Source organism: Mirounga angustirostris, unplaced genomic scaffold, assembly GCF_029215605.1.
Source record: "Mirounga angustirostris isolate CCGP_5_RB_7025 unplaced genomic scaffold, mMirAng1.0.hap1 SCAF_6, whole genome shotgun sequence".
NCBI classification, from domain to species: Eukaryota; Metazoa; Chordata; class Mammalia; order Carnivora; family Phocidae; genus Mirounga; species Mirounga angustirostris.
This window is the reverse complement of record NW_026991714.1, coordinates 56578422-56592558: the sequence shown is the minus strand read 5'-3', so window position 1 is coordinate 56592558 and position 14137 is coordinate 56578422. Positions and strand designations below refer to the sequence as shown.

At 42.3% G+C, this 14137-nt stretch overlaps 1 protein-coding gene across 8 annotated transcripts in view; it reads right to left on the bottom strand.

The window, feature by feature from the left end:
• Positions 1-12885, bottom strand: part of SELP (selectin P) — a 37156-nt gene extending 24271 nt beyond the window's left edge. For 7 of the 8 annotated variants that reach the window (XM_045877498.3, XM_045877499.3, XM_045877503.3 and 4 more), the window contains exons 1-3: positions 12619-12884; positions 4423-4513; positions 2392-2778 (exon numbers count right to left, since the gene is read on the bottom strand). In XM_045877498.3, coding sequence (XP_045733454.1) covers positions 2392-2778; positions 4423-4513; positions 12619-12621 — 481 coding nt within the window. In that variant the 5' untranslated portion in view covers positions 12622-12884. Of the gene's footprint in view, positions 1-2391; positions 2779-4422; positions 4514-12618 lie in introns of all 8 variants that reach the window. The other variant, XM_045877500.3, reaches the window with a different exon arrangement.
• Between the last annotated feature and the right edge of the window lie 1252 nt (positions 12886-14137).

The following is a 14137-nucleotide window of genomic DNA, read 5'->3' as shown; positions in this document are numbered from 1 at the left end:
TGTCTTCCACCAGCGATACCTGTCTGCCCTATGCTTTCAGAGCATATGCATTTTGTTCTGATTGTAGCTTCCTCAGGATCTCAGAATGTTAGACATGAAAAAACAGTCAAAGTCTACAGTCTCCACTTTAGGGTTTCAAGCAGGTTAGTAACTTGTCTATACCTTTGAATCCCCAGGAAAGGACATAATGTTGATTCACTGAATGAATCTTTTTTTTTTTTTTTTTTGGCTAGACTGTTCCGAGGTCTAACAAATCCTGACATTTAGAGAATTGGTCCCACTTAATTTCTTGTTGTAGTCCACATATCTATTTCTCATCCATCTCCCACAGAGAGTTGATGGTTCCCTACACCCTTTACATCTTGGGTGGCAAAATGCCACTCAGTGATAGTGGCTGCCAAGGGTGTTGCGTTGGTGGACATGAGAACTGACTGTGCTCCAGTGAAATTGCAACAATTAACGATGTCCACTATTGTTGCAGGTTAGAGGAGTGGCATCAGCGTCGTGCATGCCAGGAGTAATCCCTTTTCTTCCTTGTGACGTTTTGCAAGTTTTATTGGGGAAAACGGTCTTGCAGATATGGATGTTGAAGGTTGGGCAGGGAGGGGAAGCAGTGGCATACTGGAAACATCGACTGGCAACCAAGATAATCTTCCAGGGACCGTTCCAGGGAGGCATAACCCAGGGAGTGTCGGGATTTGACGGGGAGGGCAGCAGGATGCACTAATATTCTGGTAATGTCCATCCTGGCCTACAAAGAACAGGTCCTGATTTTTTAAATTAATGAATTTGTTTGTTTATTTATAAATTATTTATAAAATGAGACCCGAATACATGACAATGCATTTATGGATATGTTTTCTCTCAGATAGGAGGCTTGAGTGAGGAGAGAGAGAGAAAGTAGAGGAAAGTGGAGGAAGAGCTCTGAGGGGAGGTGTTTATATAATTTAAAGAATTTATTTATTTATTTTTTACTTTATTTTGTTTTTTATGTTCAAATAGCCAGCATATAGTACATCGTTAGTTTTTGATGTAGTGTTTAACGATTCATTAGTTGGGTAAAACACACAGTGTTCATCACCACACATGCCCTCCTTAATAGCCATCACCTAGTTAGCCCATCCCCCCACCCTCTCCCTTCTGTAACCCTCAGTTTGGTTCCCAGAGTCCAGAGTCTCTCATGGTTTGTCTCCCCCTCTGATTTCTTCCCATTCAGTTTTCCCTCCCTTCCCCTGTGGTCCTCTGTGCTATTCCTTATGCTCCACATAAGGAGTGAAACCATATGATAATTGTCTTTCTCTGTTTGACTTATTTCACTTAGCATAATCCCCTCCAGTTCCATCCATGTTGATTTTAGAACATACATAGCAGAGTGTGGCATCTGTAAGATGATTTATGAAAGAAGAAGCTTCAGAGTACTCAGGACTGTCTTGCCCAGGGCCGTCAAGTCTCTCTCTAGCCACAGTGTTTGTGCACTACATGGGGCAGGAGGGGCTCCTCTATGTGAGAAGCGGCATCAGAAAGATGGAACAAGCACATGAGTACAGGAAGACCAAGCTTCCATGCATGTCTGCTTACTTGGGAACTGCTTGCTTCATTGAGAAGCAAATACCCTCCCAGTTACCTCTTCCCTTTCCTCACACCCCGAACCTCTCCCAAAGTCCATCACACCTCAACACAGGTTGTTGTTGAAGGGAATCTAAAGCATTTGTGATTCTTGGTCATGTTCTCATGGTGTCTCATGAGAATGTAGAGCAGAGAGTACAGTAGCATTTGTGGCTAAAAAACACCAACTTTGGATCATGAGTTTGAAACCAACTCCACCATCAAGTAGCTTAGAATCTTGAGCAGATCCCTTACTAGCCTGAGCCTTTGTCTCATCAGTGAGATGAGAGTACTAGAGGACCCAGTTGATGAGGTTCTCCCAAGGACTAGACGAAACTGATACGAAATAGACTCCTGACCCACGAACTAACAGCAATGCCTGCACCATACTGACGAGCAGTAAGTATTAGTTACAGCTGTGTCTCCTGGGGGCAGGGTCAAGCTACCTTTCAACTTCTACTAGGGCAGAGTGGTGCAAAAAAGCTCTGGACATAAATTTTAGGAAACCAAAACTTTCTGAGCATCTACATCATCAGTTATGAAATGAAGAAGATGGGTCAGATGATCGTAAAATTATTGTAAAATTCTGGTTTCAAAAATCCAGTTTTCTCTAATCCTGATCTTATATTCTTCAAGGTGCTCAGTAACACTGCTTGATTGTAGTTTATTCTTTGTTCTCACATCCCTGACTTTGTGACTCAACGTTACCGACACAGTGGCTATATTAATGAACCAGGGAAGTTATTTGTTTTAAACAGACAATCTTCAGAGTAGAGAAGATCCTACCTGTATAGCATAGTGCCCGCTTCCTTTTCCCGCAGGGCTCATCATTCCACTTGCCAGGGGCCAACACACTCTTGATGTAGATCTCCACACAGTCCTGGTTGTTCTTCTTGTTGTTGGGCTCATTGTCAGCCCAGTTCTCAGCCTCTTCGGTGAGAGGCTTTTTGGTTCCCACCCAGGTCCATTTATCATTGATCTTCCGGATCCCAATCCAGTAGTAAGAGCTGTAGTAAGGTATGACATCATTAAGGTAAGCAATTTCTTTTTTATTCTGGATGGCCACTAAATCCGTGTAGTGCTTCTGGCAGAATACCCGGGAATGGTTCCATGAATATGCTTTCGTGCTGTAATTATAGGTCCATGCTGCCACTTCTTTCTGCTTTATTAATTCTGAGTAAAGGAGAGTGAATGCCAGGTTAGCATCCCTAACCAGAAGGATTCTGTGAGCATAAATACACTTCTATATAGTCAGATGAGCTTCTGACTGGAAAACAAATACTTAAAACATGACTCTTTTATGTCTAATCTAGTTGTTTTAAGGAAGAAGAGTAGTTTCCATCTTTCACCTAAAAATATATATGTGAAGTCAGAATAGGAAATTGTACTCTGAGGATCCTTAGTATTAGAGATTTGAAATCATAATGGTAACAGAGTTGGGTCGTCTAATCTTCTCCTCCTTTTATAAATGGAAGAGACATATTAATTAATTCGCCCAATTTAAATGACACATAAAATGTCTTGGTGGCTGCTTTGAATCTACAGGTTCTGCCTCTTCACATGGAAAATAAGATGCTCTATGATCTGGAGTCTAGCTGCTGGCCCAGCCTCATCACCCACCATATTTACCTTCTTAGCAAAACAGACTCCCACTTTGTATCTTTGCAATGCTCTTCCTGCTATTCTGGCTGCCCTCCCCACATATGCCTTGTAAATTTTCTTCACCCTACTTTTCATGACTTGCCCAGGTAGGCTTGCCGCTCCTTTCTCCAGGCTCCCACTGCACCTCATCTCTGCTTCCACCTCCCTTATCACTGGGTATTGGAATGTCTCTTCCTGTGACATGGTAAGATGCTAGATTGTGAATCCTGATAGTGGTCTGTTTTTATCTCTGGGTCCTTCACACCAAACACAGAGCTTGGCACTTAACAGGTGTTCAGTAAATACTTGTTGAGCGAAAGACAACATGTTTGTGGCGGAGACAGGTTACAAATCAAATCTCCTGATCTGCAATCTTACACTCATTCCACCTCTTGACTATTTCTCTTTGTTAAATTACGCTGTGTCCTCCATTTCCGCTCACTCACTTGTTAAAACAAGCCTTTTGAAGACATGTTTGTGATATTAAATGAAATAAAGTATGTGCCCTTCAAAAGTGTAAGGCGCACTCTGATGGAAGATACTGTTTTTGTAGCCAGTGGGAACTCACCCGGGCCAGAAGAGGCCAGATCCCATGTGAAGAAGTGTACAATGCAAGCAATCAGACCTGGAAGTGGCTCTCTTTCCTGTTTATAGAGTCTTTTTCCTATTCAACCCTGACCTCTACTGCCCACATGAGGGTCATTTATGTTTGTCTCTCCCTCACTGACACCTCTATTGAATTGCTTTGCCCTAAAACTTTATTCTGGAGTCACCAGGGCTGCATTATTGACCTCCATGGAGTTGAGGCAGTTTTGCCTTAATCTGCCTCTTCCTCCATAATAAAATATTCAAAACTATATTTTACAATTGCTAATAAATTTTACAATTTACTATATATATATATAGTATGCTAAGACATTTTTGTGGGTCCGTAACGGTACTGTGGACCAGTGCCCGCTGTGTCTAATAGATAATTGGTCCTGGAGATGTCCGTTTCAGTTTGTCCAGAGTTTTCCAGCAATGTGATGGTGTTGGGTGCATTTTTTTTTTCCAGGCATTTGGGTGGGGAGAGTATTCCCATGCCTCATAACAACTGACTACCATCCTTAAATTCTCCTACTTGGAGAAGGTCCCCTCATTACTCAGGCCCAGATGAAGGGTTAACATAAATTTTACCAAAGATCAGGGCACTGAAGCAAAGGAGTTGGACAGTTCTGAAGATCACTCTCTGAAATCTCCAGTTCCAGATGGCTTTTAGGCACCTGGCCTGAAACAAGAAAAGAAAACTTCTTTTTAGCATTGATGTGAAATCAATGGGGCCAAAAAAACTCTTGTTAATCATCATTATATTGAGTCATAATCCTCCCTGTTTCCATCAGTATGGAGGTTCAAGCCCTCTGCTTCATTCTTATTTCTCACTGCTCTGTTCTGAGTTGTACCCTGAACCAACACCGAGGACAGAATTTGTTTCTTACCGAGGACAGAATTTGTTTCTTCTTTCATTCGACAAATATTTGTCAAGTAACTACTTTGTGCAACTAATATTTTTTGTTTATGAAACACTTTGTAATAAACACATAAGAAAAATATTGTCATTATTATTATGCAATAATCTCCCTTTAAGAACTAGTATGCCATACCCCCGAATACTAGGAAGTTGCATGCAAACTCTCTGACTGACCTATACTTTGATGCACTGGGCATCAGTGAATTGTCCTGTGCTATGCCATCTACTCTGTATTATTGATCTATGTTTTATCTTCTTGCTTGACAATTTCAGCCTATGTCCACAATATTATTCAATATTTAATATATATGCAAAGTACATATATATTTTAATACATATAATAAACTTATTCCCTTTGGATCAATAGCAAGTATTATTTCTAATGAGTTCCCTTCTGTTGGGATTTCATCAAATCTGTTAACATTTTAAAAATGTTTTAGGCAAATAAATTCCAGGAATACTCATCTTGTGCAACTCCTTCCTGTCACACATGAAAGAACTGAAGGTTGGGGAGTCTAAAATCACATGTGCTTTCAGGAAATTCAATCTTTTAAATTTTGATTTATTACCTTTTTTGTAAAGAAGTAAGATGTAGTGATCAAGTAAAGACTTTAAGCTTAAAATTTTATTATATTAGGTTACAATTCTGCAGAGGAAGTGGAATAGAAATAGGTATTAAAGGAGAGAAAACAAATAATATAAAATTTCCTATTATCCGGAACTTAGTTATGTTTTTTTTTTTTTAAGTGATGAGGGTTATTAGATCACTATAGCATTTAATTCCACTGGAATGAATATTAAGAAATGATGTGACATTTATTGTAAAAGGCTATTCTTTACAATGTATTGGACATCCCATCTTTTATTAGTTTTAAAACTTCTGACAAAAAAGTTAGCTTTCCCCTTAGAAAGGTGTGAGAGCTTGTACAATATTCCAAAAGTCTTTCAGAGGCACAAGCAGCAAAAGTATTACAGCTGAAGAACACAATAATGTAGATCTCATGAAGGAGACCCCAATATTTACCTTTGAACATGCGCTGGATTTCTTCTCCAGTAGACTAGAGGAGAAATATAGTGTTTGCAATCTAGTGGTGCTCTCCGTGTGCCCTTTGGAAGTGTTGGTCTCCCTGTACATTTCTCCGTAGAGCATTTCTAGGGGTTTCTCTGGCTTTAGGGAAAGTTCAAGGAAGTGTGTGGGAGGTTGGTCAAGGGAGGCTCCTGCTTCCCTATCAGTGCCCAACTCCAGCCACTATCCCAAAAGAGCTGTTTCACATTTTAACTAGTTTGTTTAAACTTTGAAATGTGGTTTAAACAGAATTGAGAGAGAGAGAGAGTTTTTAAAATTTTAAGGTTTTCAAGGTGGATGTTGGGTTACCATAATGATTCTTATTCTTGCAGGACTTTTGAATTCCTTTGAAAGTCTGATAAGAGCTACAGTCAGGATTCTTAAAAAAATGCTCAGTTGCAGGGTTTTTTTAGACAATTTCAGTTGGTTCATGGACTCACTAAGTCTGTCTGTGTTTAATGGACCACAAGTTCAAATCTCTGTGAAATTCAAGGCAACAGAGTAAGTCACTGGCAATGGACAAGGGTTTTGTGTGTGAGCCTGGAGAATGGGTGATGCCTAAGAATCTTCCTTTGAGTGGCCATTTTCCTCTGAAATTTCCTTGGGGTGGGCAGGCTTTCTCACATCTGTTCCTGTTCCACAGTGTCATCTTCAACTCTAAGATCCTAGAGATTTAAGGACTGTTCCCTGTGTTACCAAGCCACTTAAGTGTTGAAACAAGAGGAAATGTCTCTAAGAGAAATGGCTACGTGCTCTGCTAATCTTTCCTTTAATGTTCTCTGGCAGTCAACTTCAAACTAGAAGTCACTGGGAAACAGTCTGTGACTGGGTCATTAAAATCACATCCTGTGCCTGGGTAAACCTTCATTAAAGCTGCTTCACACTGTGGTTCTCTTTAATTTTACTTTTCCTAAGAACTGAAAAAATGGGGTGAAGAGAGGGGCAGAGAGAAAGTGCAAGACCAAATGTTTTTTCCCTTGCCCTCACTTTGCTTAGGAGGAGGTACTCGATGCTAGCAGGAGTCCGATGGCTGCCGGTATCAAAGTTGGCAGAAATGGTACCATGGAAAGCGATTATTTCCTCCTGTGTTGTAGACCACAGCTTTGTGCTTTCAGAGGAAGAATTGACAATGTCCCTCCCTGGACTGTTTGCCTTCTGCCCTAATACTGATTTCTCTCCTTCCGCTTTGGTTCAGGTTCTTTAACTTCCTTGTTTCCCTTTATTCTCCAGCCTCCTCCAACCACCAGCCCACGAAACTGCTCTTGCTAACTTTACCACTGCAAAACTAATTAACAAACCCAGTGAACACTCTCCCTTCTTATCTTCCTTGACCTTTCTGCAGCAATAAATACTACTGAATACTTCCTTTTATTTAAAATGTTTCTGTTGGTTCTTCTTTTGACTCTTATCTGACATCTTGAGCAATTTTGATGAGTCTTCCTCTGAGTCTATCTCAACCCTCTGCTTGCACTTGTAGAGATAGAGAGTACCCTGGGGTCCTGCCTCCATGACCCTATTCTCTTATCACTCATCTGCTTTCCTGAGGTCTTCTTCTGGTCATCTGTGTGCCAAATGGCCCCCAGGCAGCATCTCCAACCCTGACTTCCCTCCTGAGCATGACATCTGCAACCCAAATGCAAAGCAAGCATATGAGTGTACAGTTGGAGAATGCTGCTGGCCGAGGCTTCTCAAGGCCAAGATGACTTAGGTCTGAATCTCGGCTATAGTAGAGAGCAGACGCTTCATGTTTAATAAATATTTTATGAATGAATGAGCAAATAAATAAGAACAATGGCACAGGAATGACTGAAAGTAAGAAGTGGGTGCTGAGTAGGAAAATACTGAAAAAATATGTGATGATTATAACTCAGTATTTAAGGGCTACAGCAGTAATTGTATCAAATTTAAAAGTCCGTTATGATTAAGCAGAAGAGTGTAAGAAAGTTTTACCAAAAAAATGATCTTGGTACTTTGTCTCATTCTATTTGCGTATGAGAGAAGCAAGGGGCGTGATGGCTCACATCCTGTGTGAGGGAACAAATGAGTAGGACTCACTCTCTTAACACCGTACAGGTAAGATAGAAGGATATGTGGAGAAGTGGGGAAATTGAGGATTTTTATAATGGGTGGTGTGTTTCAGGAAAGCCTGGAGGGGCATCAAGTAGCAGCAGCTCTTAGAAGTTGGGAACGAGAAAGCAAATTTCAATCTAACCCTCTGGAGTGAGTGTGACTCTCAGAAAGCCTCTAGCACCAAAGGGGACTCATATAAGAGGCATAGGTTCCTACTAGCAAACAGTCTCACTGACCTGAGGCCTGAGACCCTGAAGTCCTTCATCAGGTGGACCATGAAGGTTCAAAGACCAAGGATCTTTCTCCTTTGTCCAAACCCTTCACATCAACCTGTCATCAAATCCTATTGACTTTACCTTCTGACCAGATACTTAGTCATTCTCCAGATTTCCACTTACCATTAAGGTATATAATTCTTTCCTTTCTGCACATCTTCTAATTGGTCTCTCCTCAAGTTACTATCTTCAAGTTACCCATGTTCAATTATTTCTCTATAATGAAGTCAGAAGATATTCCTAACACAAAAACCTGATCATATCACTTTACTATTTAAAGTCCATCAGCTGTTCCTACTCCTTGAGCAATAAACACAAACTCTTCAGGATGACACATGTAAGACCCTTCGAAATGTGGCCTCTTCTTTTTGTCTAGTCTCATCTCCTGCCATTAACTTTCAGTTTATTCACCCCACACAATTCTACAATGCATTTATAACGAACCATCTTGTAGTTTCTAGAATGCCCTGTATGTGCCCTATGTTCTCCTTATTGCCCAGAGAACCCTCTCCTTCTCTGTGTGCCTAGCTCTAAATCCAAAAATCTCCTCCTGGAAGGAGACTTCTCTATCACCAATCCTCCCCTCCCCCCCACCGCCCCCACCAAGATAGGCGCTCCCTGTTACTCCCTGTTCTTTCCCATTGTTTATTTCAGTAGCTATTAATTTATCAAATGCCTACAATGTGTCAGGTACCCTTCAAGGCACTGGCCTTAAAATGGTAAAAACAGATACCATTCCTGTCCTGTGGAATATACAATCTATTGAGGAAGACAGACAATGAAATGCCAATAAATACACAGCAGTTCCTAACAAATAAACACGAAACCTGGAAACTAGTGATAAGCGCTAGGTAGGGAATTAAAGTGGAGTTATGTGGTAGAGGGGCTGGGTGGTTCCCTTAGGCAGGGAGCTCAGGGCAGATCTCTCTAAGAAGGTCATTTTTAATTGAAAGCAGAAGGGCCAGAAGAAGCCAGCCAGGGAGAATCAGGAAGAAGAGAATTAAAGACAGAAGGAAAAGTTGATGTGAAGGTATTGAGTGGCAGCAAGTGGAGTGTTCACAGAACATGAAGCATCAGTGTGGCTGGAATGGAATGAGCAGTGGAAGAGCATGACATGAAGCCGGTGACAGATCACTCCGGGGCTTTAGGAACTTAAACAAGGGGATGAGATTTTGTTCTAAATGCAGAGGAATCAGAGGCTGGGGTGTTTTAATAGAGGCAATGATGTGGTCTGATTGATGTCGAAAACTGGGAGGTCCTAGAGGTTAATTGAAAAGGTAGTTTTGATGAGGGAGCAAAAAGGGAGCTGAGGGCACAGCACAAGCTAACTCCCTGCAACCCACCCCCCTCCCAGGTGGGATATGTGTGAAATTCCACAGGCACTGCTGGCTGTCCAAGAACAAAGGAAAGGGAAAAACAAAGGGCTAACTGATAGAGCTCACAGTCATGCAGGACAGGAGTCTCCATCAGTTTGCAACTGTCTTAATGATTTACAATAAAAGAGCAATCTCCAGAAAGCTATAGACTCAATTTCCTGGAACCCTAACATCACCCTCCCTTCCATAGGATAGAAAATCTTATATCACCAGTCACTCCTCACAATCCCAGTGCAGCTCTTTCTGCCCATGGGTCCTGTCCTCATGCTATAATAAAAACACTCTTTTTGCACTGAAAAAGTCTCAAGAATTCTTTTGTGGCTGCCGGCTCCGAACCACCCCCCCTCCAAATCACATCAGGTTGGGACTAGATCTTGTGAGTCTGATGTAATAGTGCGCAGAAGGGATCTAATTGCCAGGGCTCTGAACAGAGAAGCGTCCTGAGCAGATGCACCTGATTATGGCGGTTTTGATGAATTAGCTGCAGAGAGGTTGTGCTGTGCAAAGGGGAGGCTACTGTACTAGTCCCAGTGGGAGTAAAAGGGGGTCTGGCTTGGGCTGTGGGCAATGGGAATGCAAAGCAGGGAGGTAGATGTGAGAGTCATGGAGGAGGCAGAACTATACAAATTGCTGGTGGCAGAGTCCAGGTTTCACAAGGCATCACAACTGCACAATACTTCCCTGAAGTTTCTGGACGGTACTGGTGGTGGCAGAGCACTGATGTTTGTAGCCCCAGCAGCTTAAAGGTAGAAAATGAAACACAGTGGAAAAAAAAAAAAAAAGAGGTCTCTAGGCCAATAGCAAACTAGAAATAAAGACAGGCAGGAACCCAGGACATTAACACTGAGAATCAAAGCGCATATTTAAATTAGACTACCAATCACCATTATTTAGGTTGAAATACTAGCATTAAAAATAAAGTAGCATACCTAATTTTTAAAAAGTCCATTGGAGCATGACTGAGCTATATCCCTACAAATATAAAGGAATCATTTTGTATTTGACTTTATGAAGTTTCTGTCTGCTTTTCAATCAAAGAAGTGAGACACCTAAAAGATAATGGAATAAATGTCACTCATGAAACCACCATGTGCCTACTCTCTAGGATTGGTCCAGGGTTTTTTCTCAGTATTGCCCATTATGCAGCAGGTCATTCTGATTTTTGAAAATTTGATTAGTAAGCTTCCACTTACAGGATTCTGAAGCTACATAGTCTAAGAGCCAGTGGCCAGCCCCGGAGAAGGTGAACCAGGTAGCTTCATTTTGAAAAACAGGTAATGAAAGAGTAAGAACTAAAAGCCTCAGACCTAAGAAGGTTAAGGTATAAATGGAAGAACATCCAGACCTGTTCCCTAAACCACTAGAACTCTGACTAGCATCAGCATAATTTAATTGCAAGTTCCCAATCAAGAGCTCCCCTCTCCGAGATTCATCTCATTGAAAACACTCCACCAGATAAACCTTAGCCTCTTTCCTCAGGTCCTAGAGGTTAATTGAAGCTACTCTGAACTTGAAGCCAAATTTACACGCAGAGGGTTGAGGTTCCTGAATCCCAAGAGCCAAATGTGCCCAGGGGCAAAGGAAAAGGTCTTACTTTTGGAATACTAAAAACCGTTCTAGAGCTGGAGTCCTCAGCACTAGATTGCAGAGTTCCAGCCCAGTTTCAAGAGGCTAATGGAGGAGCTTCTAAGCATAAAGCACAGGAGGCAATAGAGTGGGGTTCTTAACCTAAGACCCATGTGCGGGTTGGGGAACCCACTGTACTTGTCCAGAAAGCTTGGTGCTTATGTGGATGTTTGCATTTTCATCTGGGATGAAGAGTTGTATTTTCACTAGAACCTCAAGGAATCCCACGATCCAATGTGTTAACATACTTCTGATATAGAGGAGGATCCCAAACTGAATAAAAGGAAGAGATGACTAACTCCTTATCCATGTAAGTTGACCAACACAGAGGATGTATGATATGCAAAAGATGAGACAAAATCAATCCACATTCTCATGTCATTGGAGTTCAAACTCAGGACAGACTCAAACTCATTCCTGTTCTCTTCAGTCTTCTTCTCTATTCTCCCCAGTACAGAAAATCCCCATTGCAAATATTTGAGAAGTGTACCATAGTAAAGTAAAGAGGTGAGGTGAATCATGTATGAATGCTGCTTTCTTCTGGCATCCCATGGAAAATGGCTCAAAAACAGAGAGAGCTGATTCCTTGCTAGCCACAGATTGCAGGATTTTGGACCCTGGGACTGTGGGAGATACTCCTGGTAAGTCAGAAGTAAAACCGTGTGTCTTATCTGTTAACGAGTTCAAAAATGCCTAGTTTTCCTTGTATCTTTCCTGGATCCCAAACTCCACAAATTTTTCTTTTTCACAACAATAATAGCTGACATTTACTAATCAGCTACCATGTGCCAGCCTCTGATTTAAATGTTTTTCAGTGCAATCTTATTTAATCTTCACAATGACACTATAAAGTAAAGTGCTAGAACTTACTTATTTTACAGATGAAGAAACCGAATCACTAACAGGATGGAGACTTAAGGCAGAAATGGAAACCATGGGGATACTCCACATAAGTCCCAGCAGACTCCTAGGGCTCAGAGAGGGAACTAGGAGGGCTGGGACGAGACCACATTCAATCACAGGTTGTCCCAGGACACCTGCTCAGCCTCGCCTTCAAGCCAGAAAGAAGAGCAGTCCTGGAGAAGGTGGCCAAGGGTTTACCAAGATCTGCACCATGAGAGTTTCTGTAAGCTCCAGAAGGAAAAACAGCAGCAGGGGAGCCAAGGGACAGAAGTCCAGATCCAGACAACATCAAGCCTAGCAGTGCGGCCGTAGGTGAAACTCCTGGTCTCCATAAGACTCAGGGGCTTCATTCATCACATGGAAATAGCAACGTCAACCCCCAAGGATGTTAGAGGGTCAAAATGGACCGCAGGTTTGGACATGCTCACACTTCAAAGGGCTATTCAACATAAAGAGCCAGGACTACTGCTCTTCCTCACTTTACCTGCCGGACTCAGCCTCTACGCCACCATCTCATCCAGTTCCCAGAGTACAGAGAAAGGAACTTACCATCTCCTCTGCGCCTTGGCTTCCTCTCTGCCGTCTGCCCAACCCAGACTTCTTATAGTCTTGCTGCCTCCCCTCAGTGTCAAGCTGTTTAGAAAAGCAACTTCCTATTCAAGTTCCAGAAATTCACCACAGCCCTTCCCATGAATTTGGATGTTGATAATACAGGAGCAGTTGATAATACTTAGTAGCAGTGGTAACCGGGGGGTAGGAGGTTACCTACTTCCATGGAGGATGGTCTGGAGACAGGGGCAAGTGTGAATCACTCCTGGACATCCTGGGCTGAGCAGTGCAGGAATAGTGCCCACACCCCCAGGGTTCAAGTTTCCTCTGATTATGATATGAGCCCCAATTTAAGGTCGTACGTTTGGAAAATATGCTGTCTTAATCATAATGCCCCAGTGTAAATTTTCCAGTTATTGTGAAATCTCAGTGAATGTTAACAATTCCAGCAGCCTTCTGAGGCAAGGGAGCAAAAATAATAATACAAAATAATAAGGTAGGAAAGGAAAAAGCCACTGAGAAAATCCTGGCCGGGGGATGGTGGGGGGAGGTGTGATTGCTGGAAACAGTTTTGAAATGAAATATAACAGACATGGGTCATTATTAGAAAAGAGCTTCTGCTTCTTGTATCAGAAAAAAAAAAAGTAAACTGGAAGTTTCGTGTGTGGGAGTAGGAGGTGTTGGCTCAGTGCTCTTCAGCCTGGGCTCTGTGGCTGAGCCGCCTGAGTCCCATGTTGGCCGCACGTGTGTCTCACCATTAGGCAAATGACCTAAACTCGCTATGCCTCTTTTTTCCAACTGTGAAACAGAATGACAGTGACAGAACTCACCTGACAGGTTGTTGTGTGGTTGAATGAGTTAATACGTGGAGAGTGCTTGAAACCATATCTGGCCCACAGTGGGCACTCACCCGAAGTAAGCCATTGTTTTTACTTCTCAGAGTTATCAGCCAGCCTCAAATCAAGTGTCGCGTACTCAGCGTCAAGTCAGAAAACGCTACCTCCCGTTTATCTTCTTGGGGTGCTAGTTGTGCAGTGTTGGGTGTTATTCTTCATTCTCTCCATGAGTGTTACAGCTTGTAAATAGGCATCTTGTGGTAGATTAAAAATGGAATAAGATGGAAGGATCTGGAGAGAAGTCCAAAGATAACCATGATTTAAGGAGTTTGGGGCTGCATTTGCACTGAGGAATTTGGGCCCAAGAGGAAGGGATTAATTATGTAGAGGTAGAAAGCCTGAGCAGGGAGGTGGCAATGAAGGAGTAACAGGAGGGGAACACAGATACTGAGAGGGGAGAAGAGGGGGGCAGCTCGAGTGATGCAGTGGTTGGGAGCCCCAGCCCTGGAGCTGGACTGCTGGGCTCTGCCAGCCACCGGCGGTGTGCGCTAGGCAACTTACTATCCTCCTTGGGATGCAGTTCCTTCAGCTATCTCAATAATAAACAAAGATAACAGTCACTGCGTGGAAGTGTTAGGACTATTAATGGATTTATATGGGAGGGGCTTGGAGCGTACCTGGCA